Source organism: Sphaerodactylus townsendi, linkage group LG06, assembly GCF_021028975.2.
Source record: "Sphaerodactylus townsendi isolate TG3544 linkage group LG06, MPM_Stown_v2.3, whole genome shotgun sequence".
Classification (NCBI taxonomy): Eukaryota; Metazoa; Chordata; class Lepidosauria; order Squamata; family Sphaerodactylidae; genus Sphaerodactylus; species Sphaerodactylus townsendi.
In genome coordinates this window covers 74965351-74981196 of record NC_059430.1, presented here as the reverse complement: position 1 = coordinate 74981196, position 15846 = coordinate 74965351, and the positions used below count along the sequence as shown (strand labels likewise).

Sequence of the window (15846 nt, the reverse complement as noted above, 5' to 3'; positions counted from 1 at the left end):
CTTAACATCTAGCATCACTTGTACTCTAACTTCATGCATAAGATGAGCTCTTTTTTATATAATTTTAGCTGTGGAATAAATGAGGATCTCTTTGGGTACTATTTTGTTATCACTGAAATGGCTTCAGTGGGATTTAACTGTGCAGAGGATCGTAGCTTAAAGGGTGTTTAATGATACACAGTGTTGTTTCATGAACTCCAGCAAAATATACTTCTGTTTCTGTGGGTGATCATCTTATACCTTAAATCATCACACCATTTATTTGCTATATCCACCTTGGTGAAATCTGTCACATGAATGTGACTACTACTTTGACAGTGCAGAGCCAAGTGATATGAATTAGTTTGTGCATCTTTTCAACATGAGTTGCTGCAGATCTTTCAGCTTGAATTAAATAATTCTTCCATCTGCAAATACAGCTGAAAGTTGAACTTGACATGGATCAATATGATCTGGGGCTAAATTTCTAAATGTGACTGATTATGTTAGCATCATGCCTACAAATCAATATAGAGTTTTATTATGAACTGGACTCTATAATTGGGTTTAATCAATAAACTTTTGTCTCCTTTTCTATAGAAATTTTAGATTTGTACTATGCAGGGGCTTTTTTTTCTTTCCAGAAGTACGTTAAGGATGCATCTTTTCTAGTAATGAACATAAAAGACCTATATTTAAAATTAAAGGAACAAAGAAACAGAGACTTTATTGTAAGGGTTAAGTCAATTTGGAGTTGATCGCAAACTGTTCTCCCCCAGTGTTGCATGGAGCATCTAAGTGCGCTAAAGTGCTAAGGCAGAACTAGTCCCTTTGGCCACTGGAAGGCTTTTTTCAGTCCATACGTGGTAGATAAACTCACATTGAAGACTTTGACAAAACATACCCATTAATGAAAGCAATCACCAGAGCTTGTCTTTTGATAAACCCGCGGGGTTCAGAGGCGTTGAAAGATGCAATCTGCAAACAATAAATTCAGGTCTGTGATTGAAGTGCCATTTGAGATGTTATATATAATTTACACACACAATTTTTATTTTTTTTTACTGCTCCCGGTTTCAGTTAGAAGAGCTTTTTGCCATTACTACATTAAGGTTAGTTTTATTAAAAGCTGTGTATAAAAAGCGGGAGGCTGGAAATGCCCCTGCACCAAGCTAGTGTGTTCATTTCTGCTCCAGTTTGCCATTTGAGAAATGGGCTTTCAGATACAATATTTCTTTGATGCTATGGTCTATGGTGGACATCTTGATAATGCCCATCAGTACAGTGGGGTGTGAGTGTGTTTTATATAGATACAAGATTTAGTAATCTAGCACTTAGCAGAATAGTTTATGAAAACAGTCATTCCAGGAATAAATTCTGTGTTTTGCCAATATGTTTTTCTCTGAAGTTCTCCAGAGGCATGGTAAACTGTTAAAATAATCACTGCATTCCCCCTCCCCCCCCCAAAAAAAATAAGTATGGGCTGATTTTGTCAAGATGAACAGAGTGTGATTTAGCTGATCACTGGAAGAGTTTCCCTGACTTTGAGCCGTTTATCCATTTCTGTGTGGTTATATTTAATCTTGGTTGTTGGCCTAAGAGATATAGTAATGGGTATTTATCTTGAGGAGAAGCAGACGTGACAGTAAGGGGACAGAAAATATGGGAGAGAAAAACCCTGAAGAAAGCTATTTTCCAATTAAACCTGAAATCAAAGCCTTAAAGTGAGAGCATCTTATCTCAATCCCTACACTTTTTCTCCTTCCTCACAATCCAGCTGCCGATCGTGCTCAGAAGCATGGCATGGATGAGTTTATTTCTGGTAATCCTTGCAAGTTTGACCATGCCACACTCTTTAGAGTACTTCAGAGGCAGACCTTGGATCACCGATTGAACGATTCCTATTCTTGCTTGGTGAGTAAAAAGGCTGGGATAAAAGGAGAGGGGGAAAGGAGAGAAAAATGTGAGAAATAGTTGTTGCAAAGTGGTCTTTTCTTCCAGACTCATTTAATAACTGTGTGTGAGGTTGGGATAAAGGATTTCAATCGATTCGCTTCAAATTTGAAAATTATACACTTGAAGACTACTGCTGTGCCACTCAATAGAGAAAAGAATAGACTCAAACTGACTCTGAATCGTGGTTTATCTGCTCCTCTCGGGAGGGCTGAATAAAAACAGAAGGCTTTAATAAATATGGAACCCTCTGTGGTAGGATTTTCCAACACCTGTACAGGCATTTTAAGGTACAAATCCAGCTTGCCAGATGTCAAGAATTATGTCATCTACCTTGCAATTCTCTTCCCTTTTATGGACTAGTGAGGGAAAAGAAAGCCAAAGAGTAGAATCAAAACTACAGGAGGGGGGGAGGCAAATAGATGTATTGCACTTGCATTCAGCTGAGTCAAGGTTAGCTTTATGGGTTTAAATCCTAGATAAATTACTTAGCATTCTTGGCTGAAATGTGAGGTTTTTTCCATTTGCCAAAAAAAGTGTAGTGTGTTGTGGGGGCGGGTGTTTCCGTCATAGGAGTGTAAAGTACAGACAAGAAAGGAAGCTCATGAGCTAGTGCTTAGTAATTCTTCCACCAGTCAATCACTGTCTTGGCTCTCTTGTTTGCCTCTCTTGTGCAATAAGAATGATCTTACTCATAGGAAAAGTGGGGATAAAGAACTGAGAAGATGTCTCTTATATTGCAGAAGAGTGTCATGTAAGGTTTAGTCCAATCTTGTATACACTCTCTGCTTTGGGTATCTTGTATTCTTGTCTCTTGTAATACCTGGAACCAAAACTACCATCTCACATCATGAATAAGAGCCATTTCCAATATTTAACTGTTGTAAAGTTGTTTATTTAGAATGATCTCAGGGTGACTCACAACAATAAAACAAAGAAAACAGACAATAAAAACAATACAAGTAAATCATACTAATAAAAACATCAATAAAACAGTACTGGTCAATAACAAAAATAAATCAAAGTCAGTAATGGAGGATACAATACATACCTGTGGGATCCCATAGCATAAATACCATGGGGCTAAACAGCAGTCCCCCCCAAACACCTCCTTCTGGAATCAGTTGGCCCAGGGGTCTGCAACCTGCGGCTCTCCAGATGTTCAGGGACTACAAATCCCATCAGCCCCTGCCAGCATGGCCAATTGGCTTCTCCAGAAGGGTATTGTGGTCAACGGTCTCAAAAACCTCTGTGTGCCTATATTGTATGCTCATTTACAAACATGAGTTTGTAGCATTAGTACTTCACATTTTAGCCTGTATACCCTAAAAGCATCTTAGGTATGCACCTGAAAACATGACATGGGTTTTCCCTGTGCAATTCCTGTACATGGAGAGAATGTCATAAGAATGAATAAAATACATACACACTACTGACCCTACATGTTCATAGCCTCATGAATGTTCACAGGCCATAGGAATGAAAGTTCCATCCTAATTTGGTCACACTTAGAGGCCTGTACGGAGCAGAGGGCAGGGAATATTTGAAGCATGCAGGCACTACCCATGTTTATTCTTTTGGGGAGGGGGTGTAAGGAATCTATCCCCTGACAGTTTTTCTGTTAAGCGGTTTCTCCTACCCTGGTCTTTCCTCTCACTCAGGTTTGGTACCCTCAGATATCTACTTGATAATGAAAAAATAAGCACCTTCCTTATGAGGAGAGGCTGCAGTGTTTGGGACTGTTTAGTTTGGAGAGGAGACATCTGAGGGGGGATATAATTGAAGTCTACAAAATTATGTATGGGGTACAATACTAGAACCAGGGGGCATCCATTGAAAATGCTGGGGGGAAGAATAAGGACTAATAAAAGGAAACACTTCACGCAATATGTGATTGGTGTTTGGAATATGCTGCCACAGGAGGTGGTGATGGCCACTAACCTGGATAGCTTTAAAAGAGGCTTGGACAGATTTACGGAGGAGAAGTCGATCTATGGCTACCAATCTTGATCCTCCTTGATCTGAGATTGCAAATGCCTTAGCAGACCAGGTGCTCAGGAGCAGTAGCAGAAGGCCATTGCTTTCATATCCTGCATGTGAGCTCCCAAAGGCACCTGGTGGGCCACTGCGAGTAGCTGAGTGCTGGACTAGATGGACTCTGGTCTGATCCAGCAGGCTTGTTCTTATGTTCTCATGTTCTTAAGATGTTTTTTGATATTTCAGCATTGACAGGAATTCATTTGAATTTCTTTCATTTTACCTTACATGATTTATATAGAACCCTCTCAGTCTACCTGTGCTGAAAATATCTTTTAAAGTATATCTTTAACATGTCAGCAAATTAAGTGAAAGGAGCTACACACACTATTTCCTGGCAAAACAAAATCAACCTAATGTGAAACAATTATGGTTAAACATAACCTATGATTAAAATTATTAGTAATACGAAAATTCCTTTATTGAACTCCTCAGTAGACAGTGGGAAGCTTCTAAGCAATTATAAAATAAGAAAGTAATTATCACAACATTTTCTGACTAACAGTATACAGCCTACTGTTGTGTGAGTAGGGCTGTGTATGATTAAGGAGAAATATCTAGTAGAAGATGTTTGGAAGGAAATGACCCAAACTCACTTTGGTTCAGTTTCAGCCATGATTCCTGTGCTCAGAAGACTTTTTCAGACATTGTGTTTGGGGGTATCCAAGTGTGTATACTGGGAATGTGTATTGCATGTATTTCTGAAGCATCAATTGGGAAGATCATGTATAGATCATATTCTTAGCATACTCAGTTGGTAAGGCTTCTGGTATAGAGCTGGGCTGAAATGCAGAGCATTTGTACATCTATTCTTTGCAGGTAACCAAGTCTTGCTTGTATGTTACTCATGTAAGCAGAATATTAAACTTTTGAAATGATTGCACAGAAGATGGTTGCATGACCAAGAACCCTTCCCCCACCATTATCTTTTTCAGCTCTGTCAAACTCCAGAGTTTTGCTCTTGGTTAGGAAATTATTAGAAAGTCCTATTTCAAAACCGAAGAGAATTACTTCTGTTCCATTTATTACCGAAATATGTTGACTCCTCAAAGCAACTCTTTACCAAATAAAGTTAAAAATTTTCTATCATTTTAAAATGCTTTGGCAAGTTAAAATGTCTATAATTCTCTAAATCCTGGTGTTCCACATTTTCTTTTTTGGCTGTTTTTTCTGGTCCAATAGTTGGTAGAGTCTGATCAAGGCTTTTTCATCAGTATTCCAGCATAAATGCTAGCTAACAACTCTCTGCAGTGTCTGCAGACTGCTTTCCTGGTTTCTCGGTGAGCTTAGGCCACCAAGCCTCACACAGCTGCATTAAGTCCCATGGCTGCATCTTGTGGTTCTTCTTATGATCATGTTCTTCTTTGCCTTCCTATAATATGTCCTTCTTTTGCTGTTTGTATACTGGAATAGTACCATGACTTCTGTATACAGCTGTTGTCCATGGTGAATGTTATGCTCTAATATTCTTAACAAAGTAGATTTTTATCTCTCTTATTGCTCTACCTTTTCTTATTCAAGTACAGGCATTGTTTGACCAATACCATCCCCATGACTGGCTTCCATATGTTGACTCCAGGGTGGTGGGTAGACCATTTCCTGTCCCCAGATCAATTTTGATGCTTGCACTGAAGTGCTAGAGTATGTCAGAGGACTAGAAGTTGCAGGATGAGAGTATATCAAGTGGTAAAGCCCGTGCTGATTTATGTTCTTTTTAGCATTTTTTAGAAGTTATGTTTGGAGATCTCCAACCACATGCGCTCTCCATAGTCTTCCTAGTATGGTCATAATTTTGTCTGAAATAGGTACATTTCAGATGAAATAGTGAACATGTGTTTCAGAAAGATCATGAGTAGCATGTATTTTCAGTATGTGCAATTGGATATGCCCAATCATAAAGTCTGAACAAATGTTTTGTATTCAGTTCAGTCTCTCAGCACTATTGTGGTACCCTTCTTGGCTTCTTGTCTAGCAATGTTCCTTTCCTAGAAAATTCTTCTTTATTTTCCCTCTTTAATTTTTCAAAATCATCACAGGAAGGAGAAAACTAATCTCCATTCCATGAGATAAGTAGGGTTCTTTTGTTATTGTTATTCTCCTGTATTTGAGCAAATATAGAGAAACATTTATATTTTAGAAGGTTTTACAGCATACCGTATTAAAGCATATCAAAAGAAACTATTGGTCATGACATTGTCACACTTTTCAGTCATGATGTTGTTTGAAGCCTAGCTCTTTGAACTTCCCCTATTGTCATAATCTGATTTGTTGCAAATGTAATAGCTTGACAGGTGTTTTACGAATGCTCACAGTATCTTATTTTTTTTCCATTTCTTTCTCAGTGAGAGAATCTGGTTTGAAAACAATAAAGAAAAGAACAATCTAATCTGGATCTGGTTCTGGTGGGTTTTCCAGGCTGTGTGGCCATGGGCTGGTCCAGACCATGGCCAAACAGCCCGGAAAACCCACCAGAACCAGTTGAATCTGGCCATGAAAGCCTTTGACAATACACTAATCTGGACCCATTAAAGTGACTCTTTCCCCCTCCCTCCCCATCTCTTTCCAGGGTTGGTTTAGCCCAGGCCAGGTCTTTGTGCTAGACGAATATTGTGCTCGTTATGGTGTGAGAGGATGCCACCGCCATCTCTGCTATCTGAATGAATTGATGGAACACTCAGAGAACGGTGCTGTCATTGACCCAACCTTGCTCCATTACAGCTTTGCCTTTTGCGCATCTCATGTTCATGGCAACAGGTATTTTTAATATGCAGTCATGGTGCAGATGTTATTAGGCTACATGATGAGGGGAAATGAACAATGTATTTAGATTGATCTGCTTACCCTTTATATGTGGCAAAGAAGTGAATGAGCATAAAGAGTTCAGTTTGTACAGAACTGTTACATCCATTCTGGAGTGCAGTGAAAACATTTTTATACAAAAAGAGAGCTTTGGTCTAAATGTCAGTAAGCTCCTGGAAGGTTCTATGTTTGAGAGCCATTTTTCACTTATCAGCAAGAGATGTGTTGGTGTGTGTGTGTTGCATAGAGCACTCTAGAGTGGAAAAGGAGATGCAAAGAAGTGCATGTATATGTAAGAGGAGATAAGAATAGGGGTTGCGGATGGTTGGTGTATTTATAGTGGATGAAATGAATGGTGGTTTTGCACAAATGGAAACATAAACAGCACAGTTCCTATAGTGTTTTCCCCTAAATATCCCTGTGCCCAGAAATTGGTTGCAGAAGCAGAAACAAAAGGGGATACAATAAGTTTAATTTAGCCAAGTAGCTACCATGATGTTTTTCTTGTGTTTGCGCTTGTGCAGAAGTCGTGCATATCATCAGCCCAGAAAGGAAGGATGTGTGTTCTAAAATTAGGCCTGCATGGGCTTTCATTGGTGACCAGGTATAATTCTGTCATCAACCTGGCTGGTGTTTAAAGGCCTCTAACCGGAGGTGAAAGTAATCTGGTATGGTCTGTCCGTAACTGAGTTGCTGAACTGGTCCCTTTGCTACTTTTAAGAAACTTAAATTACTTGAGGTGAGGAAAGGTGACATGGTGTAGCCTGAACTCATTAGATCTAGGAACTAAGGAGGGTTGGTACTTGGAAGGGAGACCTCCCAAGAAAATTCTGCAGAGGAAGGCAATGACAAACCACCTCTTCTTAATCATTTGCCTTGAAAGCTGTTTGCTGGGGTAGCCATAAGTCAATGGCAGCTTGACGGCATTTTATATACACACACCAGTTACTTGGGCCTTTCCTTGTCCAACACATCAAAATGACTTATCTAAACTCAATCACTTTAAATATTTGCCTTGATTTTTTTTCACCCCTTGGAGCATAGCCCAGATTCTGCTTTGAGATGAATTTTGAACAAAAATATTTGTATTTTCTCTTTGTTTGTGGAGTAAAATTTTTAAAATATGTGTGCACTGTCTGAATGTTTGAAATCAGCAATATCTTTGGGTTGCACTTCAATTACTTGGGGAAGTTGAAGCTTCTTGATTTCTGGACCATTGTGGTGGCCTCTGGCCAGTCTGCAGTGTGAGCCCCAGTTCATGCTGCTTTCTTGCTCTTTGTGGCCCCTTTCTTTTCCAAGCAAGACAGAGTTCTTTTCCAGTCAAAATAAATGTATACTTACATTCAAGCAGAATGTAATTTGTTGGCTAACATGCAAAGGAACTAAGAAGAAGACCTAGCAGGGGGCTGATGTGGTCAGCTAGATAGGGCTATAAGGTTAGAGATAACCTTCCACCCTTTTGTGTCACCTCCTATCTGTCCTTAGACTTATACTTTCAAGTCTAATTCCCTGCTTCTTCTCAGAATTTGAGGGTTCCCTCCAGAGGCCTATTGGGGGGAAATGGCAACCAGAGACATCCCCTTCTATGGGTGCTCCATGTCACCCGTGCCCCCTGCACTCAGGGGTGTGGCTTTGGGGCACCAAGCCCCGCCCCCGGCCTGCAGGGAGGTGGGGTTGGGGCTCGGTGGCATGCGGCTGGGGCGTACGCCTTTTGATCACACTCGACATTCCCCCACATGACTAAAAGGCGCGCGCCTGGGGACATGGGTGACCCAATGTCCCTGTAGGCCATATGCCTCTGGTTCTTTCCTTCCCTAGCTATCAAGGTAGAGGCAGACTATCTCTGTCCCTCCTCTTTCCTATCAGGAACATTTAGCTTTAATCTCTTTAATCAGTGTACTGCCACTTCTCTGTGCAGTAAATCAGTCAACAGTTTTTTGTTTGGTAAAATGTCCAACCTTTGAGTGGCCCAAAGTTGCCCAGCTTTGTATGCTTTTAAAAAAAAAAGAAAACTGGTGTTTTTTCATTACTTGGAATAGATGATTTGGGTGAATAATTTGATTTCTCTATCATGTATGTATTCCGTGTGAATTTCTTGGAGGAAAAGCATGTTTTTGAATTGTGTATCTCAAGGATACCATGTTTTGGGCTTAATGAAGTATTAGTAAATGCTGGAATACAAAATAATTCTAATGTGTCAGTTCCATAGTTTGGGATACATACCGGTAGTCATTGCTTTTTATTTAAGTTTGCAAGTAAGCTATGTTCCTCTGTAGAAAATTTCCAAAAAGAAAAATTTCATAATTAAAAATTATTAGAAATGACCAAGAGATAATAAACGAAACAAATTATGCACTATTTTTGGTGTACTCTGAATATTGTGAAAATTGTGTGATGAGGGGCTTAGAATGGAGGGTTTTGCCAATGCTTTTTTGCTTGCTAGCTGACAGGTAAGGATGGGTTTATGATTTTATGAAACAGATGGTTTTCCTCATGTGTGAAGTTACCAATTTGGAATTAATTTTCAAACACAATAAAATGGGCTTCAGGAAAGTGGCAGTTCCAAATATAACACAAGCTCATGTTTGACTGTTCAGTGGTGTTAGAAAATTTGCTTCTTGGCCTTCTATCTTCACCTTGCTCCTTGCTTTCATCTCTCCTCCCCTCTAGGTTAGGCACAATGAAAGGAAATAAAATTAGTGGTTAAACAGCTCCACCATTTTCTTATTTTTATAAGACTTCATTTTAAGTATCTGTAACAGAAATTTTGCTACCTGGATCTAAGGCAAGCACTGCTTGTGGGACAGGAAGCAGAAGCTATGCTCTCCAACCCATGGCACCTTTGGCAGCACAGTACATTGAGTCAGCCCTTTCCAAGCAGTTAGACAAAGTGATGGATCTATGGCTGATTTGTTAGAATCCTTTGTTTGTCTGTCTCATTCTGGGAGTTTTCCTGACATTTGCAGATAATGCTAGATAAACTGATCACAAGAACATGAAGTCCTAAGCAATGGCAGCCCATCAACCATACATTATGGTACCAGGCAGGGAACAAAGTGAAGTTTGTAGATCTCTGGATGATGGGCAGCATTTTATTTCATTACTTTGTACCAAATCAGTTTTATCTGGCCAAGTATTGTCTGCTTCAGGATCTCAAGTTGGAGAAAGCTCTCAGCACTTGACACGTAAAACCCTTTTAATTGGAAATGCCAGGAACAAAACCTGGGACTTTTTGTATGCAAAGTCAGTGTTCTAACGCTGAACCAAAGTATGTCTTTTGCATTTAGCCAATGTGTTGCAAGTTGTAGAGATCTGCTCCTGTTTCTGATATACTTTACTGGTATCAGCATGTACCAGTACTTCACAAGCCTAGCAAATTCTAGAAAGGTAGATGAAAAGGTTTATCTGTCTGTCTGTTTCACTATCCTTATACTATATGGTTCCTTATGTCTATCTCAGCTTTGCACTTGTTCAGTATGGTTGGCCACCCTCCTTAACATTCACCTTTCACTATTTTATTTAAAACAAGACATTCCTGTTCTACGCTAATTGTGCTTTAGCTATAAGACTTTGACTACTTGTTGCCCTTTGAAACTACCCAGGCTATCCTTTTAAATTATCCTAACATCAGCCACGTTCCAAATCAGTTGCAACTGGTAAATTCCCCTGGATGGGGTTCTGCTAATTCATTGCAACACTAAGCTTGGTGGTGCTGTGTCAGAATCAAATCTAGGTATTTTTAAGGAATCCTCTTTCTGCTGGATATCTTGCAAAATTTTGGGAGCTTCCTATTTAAAATGTTTACTGCTTTGGCACTGTTAGTGTTGGCGTCAGCTGTTCTTCCAGATTTGCATTTAAAGTATTTTGTTCTATAAGTAGGCAATGATAATAGACTCAAATGAAAAGGAAGTCAGCACTAAAATTAAACTAAATTCTGGGATTGTACAGGGAGGAGGGTCAAACTAGGGCCTTTTCCCCACCTTATGCAGGGCTGTTGTTATGTTAAACTCTTCTTTTTCTAGCTTCACTAGAACATGATTGCAGACAATAAAAATATCTCCAGGAAGAAATGTTGCTTTCTCAGGAAGTATTATATCAGTTTTAAAATATTTATTTGTATTAATAGTGTTACATCTTACTTTATACATGTACATGATCCAGTGCTGCTGTAAAGTGAAAAAGTGCATGTATGTTTTACACACTCTCACATTTTAAAATCATTTTAAAATAAAATGTGTGCATTCAGAATGGAAAAAATACACAGATATAACATGAAAGATTTTTTTAAATGAAACTCTCCTCTACATGGAAGGTTTTTTGTTGTCAGCTTTTTATTTTCCTATTGTACATAAGTGTACAAGCACTGCAGCAAAGTAAAACAATTTTCTAATTTTTTTAAATAGTAGAAATTGTCAAAATGATTCCTTTTTTCCTGAGGGAACTGTATGTGTGCATAAGAGAGAGTGGGAGAGAAAGAGACTGCATTTCTGAACCAGTCCTCCCGCAGAATAAACATTTCATTTAAAATATAAAAGTTAAGATATAGAAATGGTTTTATAATATTGTCTCTGTAGGAGAAACTGTGTCTCTCTCTCCTTCCCTTTCTCTGTCTATCTGTACACACACATACAAGTAATTTCATTTCTGCACTAGTATTCTAGCAGAGTAAAGCTTTTTTTAATGTTCAAACAATTGAGGAGGGTGAATAAGCAAGATGAAACATTTCAACATTTTTTCCCCACCAGAATTAACAAAAAAAAGGAAATGGACTGACTCTGATCTGTCACTTCTCAAATCATAGTTATACTTTTGTAAAAAGGATGGGTTTAATAAGTAATCTAAGCAACTTTAAAGAGAAATCTCTTAGATCAGTCAGTTAATTCACAAAGAAAATTGACAAAACACTGGGAGAAAATTAATTGGAGATTATGAGTCACTTAATTGACTAGCCAAAATCATTCATTGGGTATGATGGTATTAGACTACTTTACGCTTATGGGAGGCCCCATGCAACAGTTCTAGTTGCATGTAGGTTATGCCAGTCAGGCTTACAGCAAAGTTTTGTCAATACAAAGCTGCCATTTTGGGGAGCCAGTATAGGACCTCTGTGCATAAGCCAATGTGTGCACATTATGCTGACCATTTTTATAGCCCTCACGTGGATAGTCTTACAAATGGTGCCTCCCCATGAGATCTCCATAATGCTCCCAAAGTGCTTGCTTGGGGGACAGTCAGGGCCTTCATGTCCCAGTCAGTTAACTCTGATTCTGAAATGTAATTTTTGATGGGAAGTTAAATTTGAGAGGACATTTATCCACTTGTGTATCTTCCTGTAACTAAATGAGATGAGAGACCTTGGCCCCCTCATTGACTCAGTGGTGTATGAAATCCATTAGCTTGTAAGAGGACTGGTAGCATTTGAATGAAGCTTTCAACAGAAACCCAGGTGTTTCAAGCACAGTCCTGCCGTGCTGTTTTGCTTTGTAGACTGTGTTTTTATGAAGAATTTTTACATTTTGAGCAGTAGTGTCTCTCTCTAAGATTTTTTTGAGTATGCATTATTTTTAAAGGATTTTTTAAAAGACAGTACAAACTCCATCTCACGATATTGGTTGCTCTTTTAGTTCCATTTCTTTGATTCTGAATAGCAAAAACTAAGGCAAGCAATGAATGTTGAGATTCAGGAACAAAACTTTGAAGCAATCTATAAATTAACATGGAAGAGAGAGCGCTGATTTCTATTGCTCGGAACAACTGTCTGTATTGTAAGGGTCTTGTTCTTGATTGCTGACTATAATTAGTACTTAAAATGCCAAGTGTAGGAAGAGAGACATCCTTGCAAAGTTGGGTTTCTTAGAGAACTTGTGTGAACTAAATTTCTGTTTCCTTCCAATAGTACTATTTTATCCCGGTGAATGGAGATGCAGTGTTATTTATATTTTCTACATAATTGCAAGGCCTTTGCCAGTACATTGAAAGCATACTTTTCATGCCAACTCCTGAGCTGCCTAAGTACATTCGTAGAGATTTCCTATAGAAGCTTGACCCCATACTGCCTACTTCTTTAGACCCTTATTTATTGTGTGGTTTTGAATCTGTAGATGCTAATGTTCAGCAGAAATTCTACTGATAATTGCCCAAACTTATTTCAAGAATTCAAAAGGAAGTTAGACATGTTTCTTTTATTTATTAACTTAAGTGAAGGACAACACTGCACATCGGGTGTTGAAAAATCTCTCAGAGTGCTCATCCTCCTCCACGGTGGTGAGCACTTTGTATGTATTTCTCCTATTCAAACTGCTGTATTTGTATAGCATTTATGAGTGTTTTAGAAATAAAAGAATGGGAATAGTGTTGAAAAGAGAGGGGGTCTGACTGGTATTAAGACACTGAAAATAGGAGAAAAAGAAATGGGAAGAAAGGGGGGAGAGAAGAAAGGTAAGTCAAGGACAGAAAGAGAAGCTCTCACTCAGGATTGTGCACACGCACAGACACATCCTGATAATAACATCCACTCATTCATCTCCAGCATTACTAAAGGGGGAAAAAAGAATTCCACAGACAATACCTGGTGGGTCAGAGTTCTAGGCTGATATATGTGATTATACATCTTAGTTTTCTAAGTCATGCTGACAAGGAGAAAGACTACAACATCAAGACAAAGGGGTCTTTATGGCCCAGTGATGAAATGGTTTGGCTGTGCTAGATGAGCAGTGTATTTTATTGTTAAGAGGACCATCACAGCCCTGTTATTAGCTAAAGACCATTTCAGACTCAGTTGCTTTTTAAAAGAGGGTGTGTGGCAGGCGCAAGTTATCTTTTTTTTTGTAAAAGCAAGTAATTCATGTTTATTTTAAATTCCAGTATGTGCCTGTGAGGCGTCCTGCGTTTGCATTAGACCAATGAAGGTATGATAAAGGCCTCCACCTGAATTTAATTGTTTTACCTCACATTAACTTGCTGAAAACAGCAAAGGCTTTTTTTGCCATGAATATGGAGTGTCTCAATAAGAGAGTGTTGTGTATGGATTCAGAGCAATGGCACTATGTACTGTATGTACAGCCTTGAGACACTTCATCCTTCTCTTGCTGCTCTTCTTCTGTTTAGAAAAAAAATAAGGAAAGGAGTGGCTGAACATCAGGGACAGTATTTTGTTTATTTAAAAAGAGCTATCAACAAATTTCTCACAAAATGTAGCGGAGTAAGCACAGGTACAAAAAGGCCTGTATAATAGCAATCCAGATGGGGGGCAATCTGCGGCAGCTGGAAACGGTGCTGGAGCTCTGGGTGGTGTAGCAAGCAGTGGGACAAAACAATCCTGCTGCTACCCTGAACTCTCTGTAGGAGATAGTGACTTAAACCATGTGTTCTCTTGGCACAAGTCATCAGCCTGTGCTGGGGCCGTTACCAGACTGAAAGCCCACTGGAAGTAAACTAAAGTCAGCTCCACCCCTCACAAACACCCCTAGCCTGCTTCCAGCTGTGCCGTTATCCACGTTTAGACCAGCACAGCCTTGGGGCTGGAGGCCATTTCCAGGTCAGGTGCATGCCTGCCTCTCTGTTTGCCCACTCTGCTGGCGGGGAGGGCAGACGGCCCCACACCAGTTCCAAGAACTGCCCCCCCTGCCCAATCTTGATTGGGTTAAAAGGTTTTTTAAAAGTCAACAGACCAGGCAATGTTGATGAAATTCTTTTTGCTGCAGAATGCTGCTTTAAATTGGAAGGTTTTATGAATTCTCTGAGGTGGTTTGCTGTGTGAAATTTTCCAATGGGATACCAGGGAACTGCCCCTTGTCTCTTAGGTTTTATCACCTGATGTCAGTGGTGATCAGGTGCCAAGATAGTTTTGAAGTTCCTGTGGTCTGAATGTTTAGGAGGCCTAGATTTAGTCAATATTGTAAATGCCATCACCACTTTGACAATATCAGTCAACAATATTGGATGATACAGACTTGTAAAGATAAAGGCAAGCACTCTGTGCATGCAAAAGTGCTGTAGAAATTACTAGGGCTGAATTAAATGTTTTCCAGGCTCATTTGGTGATTACGTCTGACTTGCTGCCAAATCCTTACTCCCTTTTAATGGCTGTTTATTGTTGCGCACAGCCTTTTTCATTTTATTGCTAACTGCTATTTGATTCCTCCTCAAGCATTCCTAGCTATTAAGGACATGCTGATACTCTGTAGTAAGTCAGTGTTGGTTTCTTGCTGGCATTACTAAGGGCAAACAAAGTCCATTTAGAGCAGGGGTCTTCAAACTATGGCCCTCCATATGTTCATGGACTACAATTCCCATCAGCCCCTGCCAGCATGGCCAAGTGGTAGGGTTCATGGGAATTGTAGTCTATGAACACCTGGAGGGCCATAGTTTGAAGACCCCTGATTTAGAGTGAGAATACGGCTTCCTTGCCGGTTGAGGATCACAAATCATATGAGATCATGACACAAACAATTTTACAGTCCTTTTGCAATGATGCTTAAAACATTAATCAAAAGCAGGGAGCCTCGTTTGATTCTGGTGACAGTTTTCAGGAAATGGGTCTCCTTTAGGTTTGGCCCTAGCTTTTGACTTGCAAATGCATTTCCTATGTGGTACCTCTGAGATACAACCATTATTTAGTCTCAAAAAGTACCAGATCTAATGTGATTTGTTACTGCTGCTATCCTTAATCTTAGATTCATATATTTAAATACATACATGCAATGGGCTGATTATGTAAATACAAGATAGTATTGACAATCTAAACAGCAGTGAAGGTAGAGAAAATACAGAAAAGGGAGCTATTGTTTTCTTCCTCTTCTTCTCTTCTTGTATCTAGTCACGCTGCGACTTCCCATTTTGTACCTCTGTTTCTGAAATGATGTTGGTGGGAAATACATGAAGTGCAAAGTGACTTTTTCCCCCTGCTGAGAGGCAGGCTGAATTGACAAAGCCCCCCCCCCCCCCCAACTCCAGTTAGGTGTCTCACTTCTCTTTGAAAGAAGCTGATGTATTGAACATTCTTCAAATGGATAATAAAGGTGGGAGCCATCTCACAAGAATCAAATAAAGCCTCTGACCACAAACATTGTAATTTCT

General features: G+C 39.4%; 1 protein-coding gene across 1 annotated transcript in view; it reads left to right on the top strand.

Moving 5' to 3' along the window:
* The window catches only part of CADPS2 (calcium dependent secretion activator 2), a gene marked incomplete at its 5' end in the record, with an annotated part of 402437 nt that overhangs the window by 253099 nt on the left and 133492 nt on the right, over window positions 1-15846 (top strand). The window contains 2 exon segments of the mRNA XM_048501584.1: window positions 1757-1893; window positions 6536-6723. Of these exon segments, the coding sequence (XP_048357541.1) occupies window positions 1757-1893; window positions 6536-6723 (325 nt within the window).